Below are 19,947 nucleotides of genomic sequence, written 5' to 3' on the forward strand. Positions count from 1 at the left end.
ATCACAACCCCAAACAACATGTGTAAACCAGTAAGAGCAGTCTTCCAGCTTAGGTACAGTTATTTAGCAAACCCGTATTCCTACACAACACAGCCAAATCAGCAGTTTTGCAGCTAAACACAGCACTCGCAACACAAGCTTAGGCCAGCTTAGCATTTTAGATGCGCCAACATGTCTTTACTCAGCTTCGCTACCTGCACAGTTTCCTGCGTGCTCTGCAGTCCGCTACTTTAGCCTATCAGAGTCATTACTGCCTAGAAAAAGTTCCCAAAAGTATCAAAACCCAAACCCACCCTTTGTACCCCAAAACAGTGCTGCTTTCTGGTTACCTGTTGAAGAGATGTACTTGGTGTCATGAATGCATCTGGAGTCATCAGCTTAGGTTTGGCATCATTAGAGAGAGAAAGGAAGTCTGCTGGTACAGGCAGATCAGCAATACGCCGCAGGTCTGGTTGAGAGCCATGCACCGATCCTTTTCTAGATCCCAGCCCTTCTGTACTTAGATCAGCCATGTGGTCTGGAAAGGCTTCCAAGGGAGAAATACAAATCAATTTGCAGGAACTTCCCCCAAAAGCTAAAGCTTTAATTCCACAAAGTATGAACTTATGCCATTGCTAGCCATACAAGCAAAGAACAAGCAAAAACTCTGCAACACTGTAGTCAAAGCTTAGGGCAAGGCAAATCCTGTGTTATGCTTACTCTTCATATGCTAAAGAGTGGATGTTATCAGGCTTTGACAATAAGAGATCCAAGCTTCCTTTCTTCCCTAAACTTAAGGCCAGTTTAACAGCCACATCCCAGAATGGCAAATGAACTGAAAGAACACACTACTCTCAGCCCCTCTACTCCCAAAGCTCTGGTGTCACTCTAATCTCTTCTGCCTGACAAGAGAAAAATGTCAAGTTTCTGGCACAAGTGCTAAATCACCTAGCAAGGTGAACTCAAGCATGCACAAAGCATTAGCGCTCCCAGCCTAACATGTCTCCCTGCTCCATACTCACACCAGTGTCTAATCAAGTGGCCTGCTTCACAGGTAGTCCATGTTCAGAATCCTTTACACGATGACACCATTCTGTTACAAAGACACACCTAAAGCTGCCCTCCTGCTGTCCCCCATCAACAACCTTTAAAGGCTCAGCAATGCTGAAGATCGTCTGAATACAAACGCTCACCAAATTCTTCATGAGAGCCATGGGAAGGCATGGATGCACTCATGTCAGGACTATGAAGAGGCTGGAATCTAATCTGCACATCCTGTAGGGCCCTGAAAAAAGAAAAAGGGCATCTCTGATTAGTTTATGAATCACCCCGAAAAATCTAATGCTTAGAAGATTCCTCTTCATAGAGCTGATTCCCTTGGAATATGCTTTAGTGTCTTCTGTGACAGAAGCAGCAGAAGCTGATCCTCACTCAGCTGTGTCACCCAGTTCTGGCACCCAGAGCATTCGAGAGATGCTTCCCAGCACTTACACATGAGCACAACTCTTAAGTCACTGCGTACTCATGGTGACGAAAATACTAGCTTGCCACAGCACCACACAGGGCTACTTCCTGGTAAGGCCATACTGAACACAGGACAGCTAGAAGTTTCTATGGGTTCAAACAGTTTTTGTTATGAGCAAAAGGAATTGCTAAATCAAATTTCTACAGGTCAGTGCAGGATTAGGACAACCACAGACAGCTGCCCATGGCAGCTGCTACACATACTCACTTGGTGTGCACACAGAAGAGTTTTATCAGCACGCCTGCTGCTGATTCAACAGCCCCAGCTCCCTGAGCACCTTCTGGAAGCAAGACAAAAGTAAGACATGAAGTTGGATGGAAACTGCAAACAAAATACTAAAAAATCACCATAGCAGATGAACCAGCAGCAGAGAACCACCATGATATAGCTTCATCACCTCTCCACTTTGGAGGTGGATTCACCCTGTTAAGGGAAAGTATATCCTACACTCCCTTTACTTTTCAAAGTGAGAGCAATCAAATTTGCTCTAATCCAGCCAAATATACCTCAAGGAAGAGAAAAAAAAGATAAAAAGAAAAAAAGGTAAAGAGGAGGAAGCTGAGGTCTGGAACTGCCAGCGATTTGTTCTTGCTTTTGAAATGACTGGTTGCATGTATTTTAAGAGACACACACTAGCTTATGTTGTACAGACGTTCAGACCAGGGCTCAACCATCCTTCCTGGCTGTAAATAACTACAGTTATGAAGAGCTCTGCAATAACTTCCCATCAGCCAGTGCTGACAACATTCACCCATGACCTGTATCAGTCTCACTGCTAAGAAAGCTAAGGAGGCTGAGTAGAAAAGATAAACCTAACTCCCCACTGAAAAAAAAAAGTATTAGGCATTCCTATGCAAATTGTCCGTCCCGGTCTGCTCCTGACTTGCTACATGTATCAGTCATTTCTACTTCTGCATTTCAGAGCAATATGCCACAAATATTGACAACAACATGAATTAACTATTATTACGTACAATAATAGGCATAGGGAAGCACACCATACAGCTGTACTGATAAGCCCAGGAATCTTTCTAACAGTAAACACGCTGATATTATTCAAAGCATCTTTCCAAATTTTACTAACAGAAAGGTGGGAGATCAGGAGCAAGCCAACAGCTGAAGAGAGGCAGTGATCAAGGAATGCTTGCATGGAACAGTTCTCCACAGGATTCACTATCATACTCATTGTAGTAACAGCCAGAGAAGACATCTCAGGTGTCTCTCCTCTGTAAGAGAGTTACTTGTTAATTTCTTCTACAAGAAGCTTTGTGGCTTGGCACTATGCCTTCCAGACACTATGGAGAACTGCCACACCTTTTCCTTCAACTCAGACTGTGTACTGTCCTCACATCTGTCAGGCTCAGGGAACACAATTCAGAAGCAACCAATTGGTTTCTCAGACCATATGCTCACATCTCTGATGTTAAACTACACAGAGTTTACTCAGACAAGCAGTCACAGAAATATATCCTGCCATTTCTTCCAGGAGCTCTTCTGCTCCTGTGAACTTGCATCAAACTGTGCTGGAGAGGGACTCAGGCCTACGCTGCCAGAAGTCCCCTGTGTTCTGCTGGGGGCAATGATGCTATGCAATCTCAAAAGCATCATGGCTCAGATACCAAGCAGCTCATCTTGTACCTTCACCAAAGCGTCACTTGCAGTCACTTCAACCTGCACGGCCCTGGAATCCTTTTTAATAACAGAAACACCTCAGCAGAGTTTCTGTGTAGTAAGGGGCAATGGCTACAATCTGGGTTGGGAGGTCCAGGTTGGATATTAGGAATACATTTTCTTTAGGAAATGATGCAGCCGTGGGATAGGGCACCAGAGCAGAGCCAGAAATGTCATGTTTAGGGGCCTTCAACTCACAACTAGATGAAGCCATAGGTAACCCAATATACCACCAGCAATAGTCCTGCTTCAAGCAGCAGGTTGGACCAGAGACTTCCAGAGGTCCTTTGTATCCAACTCCACTGTGCCTCTCTGAAGCACTCTAGCTGCACAGGATGTATTTCATACAGACTAAGAGGAGAGAGACAGCCTTTCATGAGAAAGCCAGTCAAGAAAGGCATCCTGATCTCACAGCAGGCAAATTCTCTTCATCACCTACCTACACTCAAGTTGTCATTTTCCTCTTCTGCTGGGAGCACTTCGGTGTGCCTTAACCGACAGCGGCTCACTGCCTGGATACCAAAGCTTAGGACTGGGTGGGTAAGGAGGAACTCTGAGATGGAGCTGAAGTAAGCTTTACCCTCCTCTTGGTTCTGCATCAGCTCCATCACATACAAGACCTGGAAGAATCAGAAACAGTAAGTCACTGGGCTTTCAGAGCAGACCACGCATACGTGTGTGTGGACTACAAAGCCTAGCTCCTGAAAGAGATTTGGAACAATGGGAATAACGTGAAGAATAAAGCCTGGGGCTTTTAAATTTGAAACCAAACACCCAAGGGAACCACAATAAGCACACTCCTATCTGAGTCAACGCTGATCAGGAACTCAATCCTACTGTGTCAGACACAGGTTCCTCCAAATGAACGCTTTACTTTAGGGTGAGAAGTACTACTTAAGGCTCCCATTCGTCATCTTATGGTGAAGTAGCTGAGGTCCACCTCTGCATTTTTAGCTATTAACGTGCAAATCCTAGACCTAGGCAGCAGAATCAGTCACACAGATGGCCACTTCTCCTTCTGCCACTATTACCCACACAGCCAGCAATAAAATGAACCACCTACTTTTCTCTGCACATCACTCAGTATCAGATATTCAGCAGAGAGGTCCAGGCAGACTTTCAGGCTGGGAAGAATACTCATGGAGCTGAAGATGTCAGGAGAGAAGCTGGATCCACAAATAAGAGGTGGGGGAGGGGGGGATGCAGAAAGCAACGTAAATTAGCACAACCAGAACGACTGCTATGAAACTGCATAAGTTTAAAAAAAACAACAACAAAACAAAACACAAAACCAAAAAACCCACCACCTTAAGGAGTTTACAGGCATATTACAGTGCAACCACCCACTAGAACAAAAACATCACTGCAGAAATCAGTGCTGACTTCAGCTAAGAGACTTCATCAGGGACATCACACAATAGGATCTAGATTCTGAACCTTTAAAGGAAAGATGACAGTTTGTCGTTACTTAACATGGTCCACATTCATAGAAGGACAAGAGCCAATGCTACAGATTTAAAAACAAAAATCCACCAAACCAATAACCCTTCTATAGGTTTTGGACCTTCTGTAGTATGAGGTAGAAAAAGCAGCACTTGGCTGTATGCCATATTCTTCTCACTTTAAGAGGACAATTCAGAAGTGGCCTTACATGTGCATGTGATCAGAGAGGCCACAATTCAACAGCAGTAAAGTAAAATCAGGGAACATAAACTGAATGAAGGGATGGACTAAAGCAGAATTTCAACTTCTGGACCTATGTGGCTCAGCAAATAAGCCTTGTATAATTGCTTATGCTCTGTCAACATAGCAGCTTCTCATTATTTATATCACAAAAAGCAGTAATAGGAAAAGATCTTAGATTGGTTATTGAATATCTAGTAATTTTACAGAAGAAAGCACTCAAGGAGTGCAATTTTGGAATGCCTCTCCTCATGCTACAGGTATGTCTATGCTCTTACAGACCAAAGCAAAGACAACAGGTCTTGGTAACACCAAGGAGACTGTGTAAAAGGATCAACCTCCCCGCCCTTGCCAAAGCTTGACCTGACAGTCACCTGACAGGCCACAGCCCTGATAGTTTTCAACAGATAGGTCAGACTGGCAAAGGAGGAGGCTCTAGCTGGGGCTAGAGTAGACTCCATCAGAGACCAAGGATTACCTTTGCAAAGTAAATATACCTGGAAATTGAGAGCTTTGTTACAATCCACTGCTCAAAGTAAATCCAACCCTTCAGGGGAGTCGGCGTATCAACACCTACCGGACAGTTTGCAGACAGGTCCAAGACACAGTGCACCACATCTTCAGTTCTCTATTCTGATCTGCTCCTGTGATGAGAAATCTCCAGAATGGAACCCTGCAGGCACAACAGAATTAAGTTGTCTTAAAGTAAGATCTGGTTCTTCCCATAAAAACATTTCACAGGAAAGTTCCTCAAAAGCTGCCCATAGCTGATTTTGCCCAACCATGTCTTAAAGTTCCTAGAAAATCTCTGCTTTTGAGGCAGATTAGAAACCACTGTAGCTTTCAAAAACCTTAAGGCCACAACTGACTGAAGAAAGACTAAAAATTTAAAAAAAAAAAAAACAAAAGAAAACACAAAACAAAACAAAACTGTTACTTTTTAATCGGCTGCAGTAAAAATTTGAAAGCTAACAGGCCAGTCAAAACTGACCATAGCACAAACCAGAAAGGACTCATCAATTTAGAATTTTCATTGCTTTCATGGAATTGACACTGGGATTGATGTCACTTTAGGCTATGCTCCAGAGCCTTATTTATTTCCTCATCACTAGAAAACTGACTACAAAGAGGACAGGACTTGCTCCTGCCACAACACTAAATTTTTACAAGTACAACGCAGTTACAAGGAACCCTCCAAAGGTAGAGTTAGAAGACACTACTAAACTTTGATACTCTGAGTACAGGATTAGGGACTTACTCTGGGTCTTGTTTTTTATGGTTGTCACAGAAGAGCAGGCAGGAAAGAGGCCTACCATCATGGGGTTTCCACTCATGAAGACACCTAGGAAAGAATCAGAAACGACCGAGTGTGCAGTAAGTAGTAAATAAGGAATATATAAGGTGGGTGCTGAACATATTATCCCTTGTCCAAAGACAGCATTAAGCCAGCAGCCACCAAGTGTTATCAGCTTGTAGCTTTTACAGGCTTATATAAAATAAGGAGATCACAGCCCATGCAGCCATAGATTGTGACACCCAGGAACAGCTCAGAGAAGCTTACTGCATTTACAGGGACAGTGCAAAAGTTTGACAACAGTCTGTGCAAAGCACAGAACTTCTGCTTCCAGACACAGCGCTCTGCTTTTTTTCCCAAGGTTAGCAAACCTTGAGCATATGTGATATTCAGTGATACAACTCTTCAGCAACAAATTACTTTACAAACATACACTCTATTTCTTTGTAACATCCTGAGAATGACCATCACAGGTAATTCTGTAACAAGTAAATTCTCACAGAGAAAATGCTGGTCTCTGTTCCAAGATCCTTCATTTTCTAATTCTCCAGTTACCTTGGCTCGTCTTGCCCCTCAATATAGATCTGCCAGAATTTGACAAAACCATCATGGCTTGCTGTGGCCAACACAGTTCCATCTGGAGAAAGTGCTCCCTCACTCAGGTACTACATAGAGGGGAGAGAAAAAGAGACACAGAAGTCATTTTATAGCTTTTTTTATTTCACAGGAAGAAAGAGTACTCTCTTCAAACAGGAATTTGACTAACAGTCTGATAGTACAGGAGGTCAGAGTAATTTCTATCAGAAGTACAGCCCAGGTTGTCGAACAGGCCCTTGGAAATACAGGTGAGTTTTTTCAAGAGCCATTTTCAAAGCAAATGACTACACATTCACCTTGGCTCTTTAAGCAAAAGTTATTTACTCACAGTGTGTGTACATAGCCAGCAGCTTGTGGGTGATGATATGGATGAGTAGAAAACTGGGGTTTTTTTACAGCCCACTGTCCTAAGAACTGCAGCGCCTAAGACACTATAACCCAAAGAAAACCTACACAATCTGTAGCAATCACCTATGTGACAGCAGTAAAGAAAACAAAATAGGTTTATACCGTGCTGTGGCCTTTCACTACTATGAAGCCTTCTTTGATGCTAGGGACTTCCACTGGCCAGGAGCTGTGGTTCGTTCGGATAATGTCCAAATCCCACACCTCTGCCTGGAAAACAAACATGTAGGCACACAGGTTTATATCTACAACTACTGGTCTGATGCAGTAGAGAATTTCTTATATACTTATTGTATATCCTGACATACCAGCCCAATGGCCAGCATGTGACATAAACCTTCCCATTTCCACCCGATATAGCCATTAGATGCTTTTCTGGCACCCAGCTGTACAAAAGTATGCGGAACTGCTCTTGGCAGTTGTAGTTGCTGCTCACCAAGCCCCCTCCCCTAGGTACTGGCTCAGCCTGAACAGACAAGTGATGCCTCTGGCCCTCCACACTATTTCTAGTGATCCTCGCTATTTGATGGCGAGCAGAAGTTACCACTTTCCATCCTCCTGAGGCCCAGAAAAGGATCAGTATGGCCTCTCCTCAGAAGAGAGGAATCCCACATCTCATATTACAGGAGGATCCCCAACATGGACTAGACAGGAGTCTTTACAACTCTAACCGTATCAGCTCTTTCCTTCATTAGATTCTCCCCCTCTAATGATAACAAGGGACAATGTTTCAAAAGTAGGGTTTCCTTACCCTGTCCTCATGTAACAACGCCAACGTTTGACTTCCCTCTTCACCACTCTCCTCATTATCATCTGGGATGAAAGGGCACCAGATGATTCTTCGAGAGGTGTTCAACGGGGTATTGTCAGGTCTCTTGATGTTAACCAAGATTTCCTCTCTGATCACCATGGTTAAGAAATGTAACATTCTGGCTGTGTTACTAATGCTCAGCAATAACCTATTCAGGCTTGGTCCTCTGTTAAATACTATTAAACCTCAAGGTTTTTTGAATCACTGTGATTCAAAAAGAAAACAGGTAAAAGGATTCTGCTAAGAAAGCACACAAGCTAGCATTTCTTCACTAGCAGAAGAGATTAAGCTTACTAAAGTTAATAGATTCTCAGAATTTTCTCTTGCAGGCTGCAGGTAGGGACAGGATAAGCACGAGAGGGGCACACAGCCACATCTGAATGTGCAATCCATGTGACTGCTGATGGACAGATTAAATTATTTCAGCTAGCATTGCAACGCTACCATGGAAGGACAAAAAAGCTACCATGTTGCCTCAGGCTGAGTGCTCTAGTCCACCCCTACAAATCAGATCTTAAACAACTACAACCACCTTTGCTCCAGTTGCTTTTGAAATGATGGTATACAATTAAAATGAAGATGCCACAACCTAAGACGACATATCCCACAGACTAACATGCTTCCCAAAAGCACTAAGCAGTCACTCCTAGCAACTAAAAGGAAAAGATTTAGGGTAATGAGTCAAACACTGGAATTAAATTTCAGGACTACCAAAAGAAGGATGACAGGTTTGGAAGGAAGATAGCGAGCGGGAGGGATGTATTACATCTTCCTCCCCAGAGAAGTAATGGAGGAAAAGAGCTAGAACTAGACAACCATGAGTAGAAAACTCCGTCACATGGTCGAGGTGACACTGCCCATGTGTAAGGCCAGCTAGTACAGACTGACACTTCTCACTGACTACTTTTGCCTGAACCAGAAGGAGCACTGAGGCGTCACTGCTAGAATTTAAAGTTACATGCAATTTCAAGTAATAATTGTGCTGAATACAGGCACAGGTTGACTGATTTGATACTCTGGAAGGGGTAGAACTATCAACCTTCCCCCTGCAAGCTGCTGTTCTGGAAAGGCTACAAAATAAGTTGCAATGTTGAGGTTGCATTCACATCAAGCCACTACACAAAGACTGATATGAGGCATATTTTGACAAGATACTGGATTTTTTCTTTATCCATGGCCAGGCGCCAGACAAAAAGGTTGCCAGCCTCATCCAGGCATGCCAGCTGGTTGGAGTTGAGATGAGCAAAAGCCAGGTCTGCCACACCGCCTGTGAATCCCTTCAGCAAGGTCCGCTCAGCAGTACTGACGCTCAACACTCGCACCATAGCAGAGCCATTACTGGCAGCTGGAGGAAAGACAGAGGGAGAAGTCACCATTTATCTGTGCAGTTTTTCCACAGGACTGCCTTTGTTTCCAGTCATCGGCTTGTCATTTCCAGCACCCGTCCTGCCATCAGCTGTGACTGGCAGCACACTGAAAACTCATATCAATAGATACCATGTTAACAAGCCCTTGCAAGACCCAGGGTACATGCACAAATATTCACTGCACTTTTCAGCTTTGGCACAGAAGATTGGAATGGCAGCATCAAGAAGGACTTTGCCTGGGGCAAGCTTAATTCCCTGTATCTTGTTTTTGAACACCGCAAATTCTAAGTTGTTCTACTTAAAAAGAAGGCAACAGAAGTTGACTTCTCATAATTCCCAGGATTATTCTCATGAAGATGCCTTCATTAAATGCAAGACCTAAATCTTTATCCTGAGCTTATGATAAAGCTACCAAACTTCCAACAATGACCTCCAGCTATAGTGAATTAATTTTAATTGCAATTTCACTGAGAGGCAGGTAGCTCAAATGCATGTTCTACAAGGGGAATGTAAAAAGCATAAACATTCACCTGGCAAAGAGCACTGCTTTTTGGCTTGTGTGACTGAAAAGGACATGCTTTAGAGCATGCACATACCAAGCAAAGTTTCCAGCTTCCCCACTTCAGACAAACATAATGCAGGCAGTCTTATGAAGACCATCTTGCTTCCACTTCTTAATGCCCAAGCCAGCCCTAGCAGACCACTCAGCTTTCCATAGTGTTACTCACCCAAGCTTTAATATTTTAAAAAAGGGTGAGACACCCTAAAGCTGCCCTAAAAGAACCTCAGCTAGGAAATCACACAGAAGCAGAGTAGTAGATTTCATAAAAGGCCAGACAAACTGACAGGTGCTAGAACTAAGAAGAAAGGGAAGAGCTGATGGAGGCCCAGACACTGAATGCTTGTATGAGAGCAGAAAGAGACATTGCAGAAGATCAAGTGTTCATTTGTTTCATGTATGTTGTAAAACAATCTTTCCCTGCGCTGTTCTGCTTTTCTCTTCCTTCCTACTGCAAAATACACTGCATCTGCATTGCTCTTTGGCTCCTCTAAATCAAGCCTTAAACACAACTCTAAATTTATGCAAGCAAATCCATCACAAACATTTATCTGCTCAAATTACCACAGGGCTGTTTCTGTGCTTAGCTACACAGAAGCTTGTCTGCTGTAGAAATATTTAATTAGAAGACTAATCTGAACATCAGCTTACTGTCCAGTGAAACCAATGCAGTCCTTCAACTTTTCCTCCATCCTCACTGAGTCCTTCTCTTTCTTTTATTTCTAACTTCAGAAAAGCTTTCTTTCTCAGTGGAAACTCTCCTACACAACCAACTCTTCTCTCCCCCATAGCTCCAGCTTCACTTACATTCCCACTACAACACCAGCTTGATGAGGGTATTGCAAAATGTGTTTCAATTATTGCCCCTTGTCCAAAGACAGCATTAAGCCAGCAGCCACCAAGTGTTATCAGCTTGTAGCTGATAGAATACAAATCACATGCAAGACAAGAAGGTATCTCACCTCTAATGGCATAAGCCAGGTAAGAGTTTGAAACAGCTATCAGATTGCCGTAATAGTATTTCTGCTCCCAGTCATACCTAGCAACAGGCTGTATTTTCACCTGCTCGGGAGAAAAAACAAAACATGAGAAATGTCTGGAATTAACTTCTTCCTGGAACAAACCTGCCAAATATACAATTTCCTCTAGGGAAGATCTGTAATGCTTGATAGGAAACTGTTAGAAGCAGCAGTTGGTAAGAAGAATTGCACATTGAATGCCAAGTAGCAGAGCCCTGAACATTCAGAGTTCTGGAGGTTGAGGAATATTTCCTTGCATTGCAAGAAGGAATGCAACTCACTGAATCTGTCATGCTGCATAACAACACTTGACCCTGCAACTGCAGCAAAGCAGCCTTTATCTCTTTATTAGCACTGTGTCTGTTTTCCCAGTTCTTGGAAACTTCTTTGAAATATAGAAAACACATTTGCTGCATGGGCACTTGCTTTTTAGTTTTAATACTGCTTTCCAAGAAAGTGAGAGTCCTGGTCTTATTTGATAAGCATTACCTCTGTGAGCAAAGAATACGGAAATTATGGCAGTGATCCTCCCTTTCATTTTTATCTTCAGTATTATCTATGAAAAACAATGATAACATGGCACAGTATTCATTTACTATCTCTGCAGTCCCTTAATTCACTGCACATTAAGAAACAAAATTATATAATATGGAAAAGGGCCGAGACGATCAAGACCAGAGTTCTCTCTCCTATTACTAGCATTTGCTCTAAGTATGTCTTGGTACTCTGCCACAGCACTAGTTCGAATCTCAGCATCTTGATTCTTCTGCAGCTCTGATCTGTTGGGTAGAGCCCTCAGCAGGACTGAGGCTAGCGAACTATCAAGAGCAACTCTCCCTCCATAGTGAAGACCTTTCAGTGAAGAAACATTCAGCAGAAAAAGCTTGTTTGTGAAGGAAGGCCACTTTCCCAGGAACCTACAACTTAGATCATGGACTTATTCCCCAAAATTGGAGGATAACTTGGCCAGACTCTGCAATAACAGTAACAATCAGCTACAAGATACCGCTCCAATTTTCCCCCCACTTGTTAAGCTTTTTGACAAACTGCTACCTAATTAAAATCTCCTATAACACAGGAAAGGAGATCATAATTTCTGTTTAAAATAGTCAAGCACGAGCTGATGTGACAAAAAAAAAAAAAAAAAAAAAAAAAAGAGACAGAACTATGCTTTCTCTTGCTCCTTACCTTGTTACTCCCTCTGGCCTTACTAGTGATGCTGGAATCACTGCTGGCCACTATCTCCACATCCTTTGCCGATATCACCACACAAGTGGAGCTGTCATCACCAGAAAGGCAGCTTTTAAGAAAAACAAAGGGGAAAAAAAATTCAGACAGGATTCACAGGAAGAGAACAGAGGTCAGATATTTGTTATTTATAATTTTAACAGCACTGCAGAAGGAGTATCTGAGCATCTATGAGGTTTGAGCTGAACAACTGAAAATAGAAACTACTTTCAGTTAAGTCTCCCTTCCTCACATGTTACAGGTTTGACAGCACCAAACAGCTGATTTGTTCAGCTTAAGAACCTCCAGCCTATTTGACTTGAGCACAGACTTACATTTGGTTAAAGTAGCCTTGACTACTATCCAACATTGGAAAGTGCAAAGAGACCAAAGCCAACCAGCTGAACCTCATCAACAACAGTGCACGCTGCTCACAGTTCTCACAGCATCCTCTCTCAAAACTAGGACCAGAGAACCTGAACAAAAGCTATTTACACAAGCTCTAATGTTAAGACTCAGCACATGAAGCCAAGCATTACGCTAAATAGACTGATGTGAATTTGTAGTTGTGGATTTACATTATTACTCCCGTGACAAATCCAAAGTATTCTATATGCATACGTTCTCTTGCATATAAGCAGTAAAAACATATGTACTATCCAAAACACTCCGATGTACACGTACAACTCAGCAAGGAGTTAGGTAGAAATCTAGCTCAGGATCATTTGTCCTGTTTTAAGTTATGTGGAGACAAATACTTTGACAAGTGCAAGGTCTACCATACTGCAAACTGGTATAAGTTACCCCTCACGTAACTTGGGTCCCTGAAGGAGTCCAGATGGAGGTCTACATGAGAACACTAAGTTTCACCCAGAGCCCTGCTAATTTACCTCCATCCTGACTTGCAATGTCCATCACACCCCCAGTCATGTTCCCCTTCTCTCTAAACAACTAATATTCTTCAGTTCCTGAGCAGCAAGGATGGCAGGCTCCATGTATCAGCCTCACAAAAGCTACAAAACCTCTGACCAACAGCATGGACTCACAACTGTCACCTGAACTCAATGTAAAACTCATTGTCAGATTCCCAGCATGCTTGTTCAGGCTCAGCAGAACTAATTTTTAACAGTTTTCTATTTACTCTTAGCCTTTTTTCGACAAAACTTACATGACTTGCTTCTCCTGCAGGGCTCCCAAAGAAATGCTGCGATGCACTGGCTTAGCCAAAGAAGGTCCATCTCCGGCCACGATGGGATCAGGCACCAGGAGTCCATTCAGGTCTCCGTTATATGAATTTGATGGTCTCTGGTTCTCATTCACTGAACCTAGGGAAAAGCATGACCAACTGTGTGCAATATCCATTTAAAAGAAACAGCAATATGTAAAATACACTACCTCCAGAAGTTTTCTGTCAGGTTCTACTGGTCTATCAGATAGAATATGATGAATTGGTTGGGAAAAGTTTTCTTTTCCAAAAAGGATGTGTAAGAGACCTCCTGTGTAAGAAACTTATCTCCACAAAAATGAGTGAAGCCATAGCTCTTTTCTTAAACAAGCAATCCCAGCAGACCAGAAAAACCACCAAAGAACAGGTACAAGGAACTTACCAGGTTCAAGGAGCAAATAGTCCTGGATCAGAAAGACTAAGCTGGTAACTCAGATTTACTGAATCAAGTGCCAGACCAAAGGGTTCTTGAAGGGTCATTTCCAACCCTCATGCCTGCAGAGAGATCTCTGAAGTCCAGCAATACAGTGGTTAGCTGCAACATTTGGGGTTGGGTGGAAGTAATACATTTGTTACTTTCCAAAAACAGCTTCTAACTGAGACCTGACCTCAAAGTCCAGGTGTTTGAGTAACTGAGCTATGAAACTGTGCAGCTGTGCCTATGGGATTCCCATACTTTTCCCTTGGTTGACTAATCACACAGAAGTTTCCAGCACCCAAGTTTTGCGTAAAGCAACCAAGTGTTCAGAGCTTCAGCTGTGCTTTGAGGAGTGCGTTTGCCCTGACTTCATATATTTGGCCTAACACAAGTTGCCTGGTGGCCTCCATGCCTTCTGAAGGCTTTTAGAAGGGGACAGATGTAACAGGGGGTGAAGGAGACTCTTCTATTTCACTAGCAAGGTAAATAGTTGCTGGTCCCCATTGGAGAGCAAGCCCACTCCATCTGCACTTACACATCAGTACACCGAAGTCAAAGCCTCCTGTCTCAGCAAAATCCTCACTTGAAATTTTCACTGGTTTTGAAAACTGAAATTTCGTATACTGTTGCCAGGTAACAACTGCTGCTGAGCTCTTGCAAAATGGCTGCTCACAGGACCAGAAGCTCCACTGTTACTGGCACATATAACAAACCTAAACATAACTGTGGGTGAGAGGCATGTCCTTTGAAAGTAAGGCAAGCTTTCAGTTACCAAATAGGCTAACATATCAGGATGAGTGCTTCTGCCTACAGAAATAAATGCAAATATTATTCATTTGCCAGAAGAATATTTAAAGCTTGCCTGTTTATGAACAGAGTAATTAAATCAGCAACTACGCTATAGACACAAAAACCCTGTGCAGCAACAGGGTATCCCGATGCAGAGACCATTTGGGCACTCACCTCAATTTACCTGCACTGCATGAAGAAAACAGCAGTGGCACTCACACAGCACAAGGAAATTGCAGGCCAGGGAATGCAATCCTGTAACCACCTAACACATTTGTGCTGTGCTTGCTGGTGCAAGATTAAGATGCACTCCTTATTCCTACAGCATATAGTGGGTGCTATGCCAGTTGCAGCTACTTGCATCAACTGCAATTTATCCTTTGCAACCAAAAGCAGGAAGATATTCACTACAGAAAAAGCACTGAGGCTGCCAGAGAAAGACAATACATTCTTTGCTCTCTTTGCAGCAACAGGAATGCCTAACGTAAGTATCTCTGCTCTTTTATGGACAGCAGGACAGCGACATTTGCTCCATGGGAAAGGGAAGGAGGAAACACTCCCCAGAGGCTGACAGGCACAACAACAGTACACCAAAGTTTAGAAACGGGCTTAGGCCATCACTCTGTCTTAATGGGAGACAGACTAGCACAGGTGCTGCCTGCACACAGTCCTGAAGGCACAAAAGAAGGGAAGAGGCTCAGTGTTTAGTAGGTACATGAACAAAACCAAAACGTTAACCTAGACTAGTAGATCTAGGCCTTCAATGGTAAAGAACTGCGGTCGTATTCATTACCTTTTCAAAGAGCAGGAAAGCAGGAGCAATCAGAGCTGTGATACTGAACTCTTCTTGCTCCCACCTCCCCACCCCCACATCAGGGACTCTGTACTAAACAGCGACTTCCCTGATCAACGCCATGCGGGTAGGGTGAGCCCACGTAACACCTGGTTATCAGCAGTGATTTCAGCACAGACTAAAGGATCCTGCCCACCACCCCAGCTGGGACTCTCCTCCATAGCACACCAGCATTAATGGCCTGTCTACATGCCCCAGCTGGGGGGGTCCATGGTTTGATATGCAGCTCCCCTGTGCTGAGTGCATGGCATCAAAAAAAGGCAAAGGGCTACTGAAGCAATGGATGAAGTTTGCCAAAACTGGGAGAAAACTGTGTCAAGAGAGACTTCAGTGGTGGATCGTGTTTTCACAATCACCAAACCCAGCAGAGCTAATAAAGTATTGTGACAGTTGTAAACTCTAAAGAGTGGGGAATGTTTCTTGTCACCTGCCTGGACAGCACCCAGAATAACATAACGCTGCTCATAGCTAAGTGCACCTAGTACTGCAAAACTTGCTTCATGACAATAACCTTGGAAAGCAGCTACACTAGTCTCTGCTGGCTATTAAAATCTGTAAGTGAAACCCAGGGTATAAAATAAACTAGAACTAGAGAGGGCCTTGACCACAGCAGCTTTATGCCAGACAAGACTAGCCCTACACATGCAATTCATGAGGCTGCTTCTGTTCCCTTTCAAAAGCCTTGAAGGATCCCCCAGTTTCCCTTTCCTCTGACATCCTAAGAGGACTTTCAGAGGCCTTCACTTAACAAACATGTACTCTTGCTCTTCACTTTACTATGTCCAGTTCTTTCAAGTCTATTTGCTATAACCGAGGCAGTGATTTCTGCTGAGAACCACAGGTTCCTTACTGCTTGACTTACTGTCCATTTGCTCTTTTTCCTCTCAACTCCTTCTTGCACACTAGAGTTGACAGAGAAGGTATAAAGAGAATGAACAGGAAAGAAGAAAAATGAAAAGAAATAAGCCATACTTAGTAAATAACTCCTTTGCTTCGACCAGCAAGAGAAGCTGCTTCAGGGGGAAAGTCAAGTCACCTTGAGAGAACAGAAACAACTCCAACCATTTCCCAACCATGACACATCCTTTCAGTTCAGAAATTGCTTGTGAAACAAGTGTTCCCCATGCCCACACTGAGTTCTCCTTTCAGTCTTTCAAGTAGAGAGTGCTGCACTGTGAAGAAAAAATGTACTTTCTTCTAAGATTTATAATCTTGGAGCACCAAAGTGCTCCAGAAACAAGAGAAACTACTTCAAGTAATGAGAAGTTTCTCTATCGGTAGTAAAACTAACAAAGCTGGCTTCCTTGTAGGTTCGCTCCATCACCCTATGTGCCTCTACACCCCTCCCACAACAATCCTGCATTCAACCTCTCATCCTTTTGGCCAAGCAAAAGGAGCACACATGGCCATGCACATTCTGCACTCTCAGGACACTTAAAAGCTATGTTATTCCTGCCTTTCCCTCAAGAGGAGCATAACACGGGCATAAATTCCCAGAAGCTAAGTTTTTTTTGCAAAAGATTCATGGTCTCTGCCTCTTTCAGACCTTTACCTTACCAGGCTTGACTGAAACACCACGGTAGGTTCAGAAAGCTATGAGGGTGGTTGAGAGAGATGCTAGGCTACAGTGGGAGCGGGAAGATGTTTTGCACAGCTGACTCCTAAGCCTGCTGCTGTTCGCCACTGATATTTTTACAGGCAGAAGGGAGTCCACTGAACTCTGAGCACAGAAGTATAATGGCTCAAAGCAAAGGCAAAAGACTCACAACTGCTTCAAGAGAGATATTTGTGATCCCATTTCACATTTAAACAAGGAGAGCAAAAAGTCTGTGGAAAGGGCGAAAACGGCACTGCTTGCAGAGAGGCCTGATAGCCCCTTCCACTGAACCCAGTGAGACACTTGGGAAAAACTCAAAGGATTCTTAGTAAAGGAAGGAGACTTGGGTGGAGGAGGTCAGTGCTGTTCAGTTCTCAGCAGCGATACCTCTCAGACAGCAAGAGCCCAGAGACCCGCAGCTGCAGCGAGCTTTGGGTCTGAACCGCTCCCGCTCTGCTCAGCCACCAGAATCCTCTCCCATAAGCGAGAGTGCTCAAGCTGGGTCGCTGGCTCTTCTCCTTACCCGGCTGGTACACGCCTCCCCGCTGGCTCCCGGGCTCCTCGGGGAGAGAGGCAGGGGCGAGCGGGAACCCCTCTCGCCCTGGGCGGGACGGAGCCAGCGGAGGGCGATGCCGCCGGCGCCCCGAGGGGAGACGGGGCCGCCTGACGGACGGCGGAGCCCCGGCACGCCGGCTGAGGAGGGTCCCGCAGCCCCGGCCCCGGCCAGGGCAGCGCGGCCGCCGGCCCTGGGCGACGGCCCCACCCCGGCCAGGCCCACCGGCGGCGGCCTCCCGCGCCCCCTCAGTCCCGGCCCCTCACCTCCCGGCCGGTCCAGCTTGAGGATGTCCCGCAGGTGCTGGGTCGCGTCCTCAATGTCGATGCTGGAGGAGGAGGCCATGGGGCCCGGCCCGCTTCCCGCCGCCCGCACAACCGCCACCGCGCTGCCCCGGCCCGGCCCGGCCCGCCGCCCACGCTTCCGCCTCCGGTCCGGGCCCTGGTGCGCCGGGCGGAAACCGTCGCCGGGACGGAGGGTTCCGGGCGCGGCGGGGGGCGGAGCCAGTCCGGCCCCGGCGTAGGGGGGCGGGCGGCAGAGCCAGCCGGCGGCCCCGGCCCCCTCCCGCGGCTGGAGCTCTCCTCCGCCTACCCCCTTCCTCCTCCCCGCGGCGCCGGGGCTCCGCTGGCCCCGCCAGGGCAGCCGGGCTGGCCGCTGCCGCCAGCCCGGGCGCTGAGGGGGAGCCGGTTGCCGCAGGCCTCAAGGGCCTACGGCGGCTCAGGCCCCCTCGGAGCACGTCGTCGGTGCCGCGGGTGTTAGGGCTAGTGTGATTTCCTGCTACGTGCAATAGCATGAGGGGATACCTAAAGTCTCGCTCATAAAGGGTTGAGGCAGGTCGTTTAGGGCGTAGAAATAATCCCACAGGCAGCTTTGGCCATCTCTCCACACAGGCTGTTGGGAGGAGGCTGTTGGCGTTCAGCCTAATACTTGCGCTAAACACGGGTACAAGAAACGAGAGTTAAGAGACGGCAAACGTATTGGGCCTCAAAAGTGACCTGCAGGTGTCAAAAACACTAAGCGATACTGATTTTGATTTAGCCTGTAGGAAGAGAGGAAAAAAGTTTAAAAAGCTCTTTCCTGAGAAATATATTCCCAAACCTCATGATAAGACAACTTAAAAGCTAACATTAGCAGTGATGTCACATGCAGTAAGAAGCATAGTACCTCAAGAGACACTAATACAACCAGAAGTCCTGTTCCAAGGTGCCTTGCAAACGCCTAGGGCCCAATGACACAGAAATCCTGCAACAGCATCTGAAGCTGGCATTTTCTGGAAGACTTGCAGACATCTCATTCCAGCAGCTTCACAACACTGATAAGAGCATGCCTGCCTCAGTGTTGAATCACATATTTTCTTTGGGCCTTGCTCAGGAAAGAGGCATAAACACTGGTGTTGGTCTCTTCCCAGTAAGGAGCCAGGAGTGAATGACTGTGTGGTGAAAGGCAGAAAAAAGAGCCCCCGAAAGATCTACATGACCAATTTCGGGGGAAAACTGCTTTGAACTTCTAATGGTCTAAAAGAATCTAATTTTATATAGTTTTTAAACTGACACCTACCACATGGATCGTTCCTTGAACCTGACTTTAAACCAAGCTCTCTCCTGGCTCACTGAGGTTGTTATGCAAAGGACTGCCCTGACTTCGCAGACCAGTTCCTTCTGCAGGGCAAGGTTCATAAGCCAGACCTATTCTTAGATCCTCCCTCCCCTGCCAGGCTTCATTTAGATCTGGAGCTACAACATAAGGACCCTTGCTGAGCAGTGACCATACAAAATGCCTCCTTCTACTGAAAGAGCTAATCTCTTCAAGTGATTAATCTTGAGCATGACTTTCATAGCATAGCAGTAGCGACAGGAGAACAGTCCTGCATTTGAAACAGGGAATATATGAGAACGCTGCAATAGTGAACAGGAGGGCCCTAACACCAGCTTCCAAAAAAGCTCTGTTCCAATTCAGAGGCCAAAGCAGCCAGATTTGAGAAATGACCCAGCCTGAGCACACCCCATCCCAGGCTTTCTTGACAAGTCTCAAAAAGGCAAATGCCAAGTTCATATACTTTTTAAAAGCAAGCTCAGCAAGGCATGCTAATCCCCTGAAAACTGAGGCCTAATAGCTTGGTGACATCTGAAGGTAAAGTAAATGTGATTCTGCTCCTGTGCCATCTCATATGCTGGAAAGATTAATTTACTAAATCCCTTCACTGCTAGAATACCACCACCTCCAGGGTGGAGGACACATGACAGCCAACCATGCTGTAAAAAACTGCACAGCAAACGCACTACTCAAATTATAATGAGGGGATACTAGAAAGACAGCACAGAGCACCAATCTGGCCAGGGCTTTAGAGCTGGACACAAACTCCAGGAGGGCAGTGC

The 19,947-nt window shown here is 45.1% G+C and overlaps 1 protein-coding gene across 3 annotated transcripts in view; it reads right to left on the reverse strand.

Annotated features, from left to right (window-relative positions):
* EDC4 (enhancer of mRNA decapping 4) overlaps positions 1-17,991 on the reverse strand; it is a 37,704-nt gene extending 19,713 nt beyond the window's left edge. For 2 of the 3 annotated variants that reach the window (XM_075040498.1, XM_075040497.1), the window contains exons 1-15: positions 17,839-17,991; positions 13,306-13,462; positions 12,099-12,210; positions 10,854-10,953; positions 9,121-9,310; positions 7,906-8,053; positions 7,260-7,364; positions 6,708-6,817; positions 6,117-6,200; positions 5,436-5,531; positions 4,239-4,341; positions 3,615-3,795; positions 1,712-1,784; positions 1,173-1,264; positions 330-526 (exon numbers count right to left, since the gene is read on the reverse strand). In XM_075040498.1, the coding sequence (XP_074896599.1) occupies positions 330-526; positions 1,173-1,264; positions 1,712-1,784; positions 3,615-3,795; positions 4,239-4,341; positions 5,436-5,531; positions 6,117-6,200; positions 6,708-6,817; positions 7,260-7,364; positions 7,906-8,053; positions 9,121-9,310; positions 10,854-10,953; positions 12,099-12,210; positions 13,306-13,462; positions 17,839-17,917 (1,827 nt within the window). In that variant the 5' untranslated portion in view covers positions 17,918-17,991. Of the gene's footprint in view, positions 1-329; positions 527-1,172; positions 1,265-1,711; positions 1,785-3,614; positions 3,796-4,238; positions 4,342-5,435; positions 5,532-6,116; positions 6,201-6,707; positions 6,818-7,259; positions 7,365-7,905; positions 8,054-9,120; positions 9,311-10,853; positions 10,954-11,191; positions 11,234-12,098; positions 12,211-13,305; positions 13,463-17,838 lie in introns of those variants that run through there. The other variant, XM_075040500.1, reaches the window with a different exon arrangement.
* Positions 17,992-19,947: the final 1,956 nt, after the last annotated feature.

Source organism: Buteo buteo, chromosome 11 (genome assembly GCF_964188355.1).
Source record: "Buteo buteo chromosome 11, bButBut1.hap1.1, whole genome shotgun sequence".
Classification (NCBI taxonomy): Eukaryota; Metazoa; Chordata; class Aves; order Accipitriformes; family Accipitridae; genus Buteo; species Buteo buteo.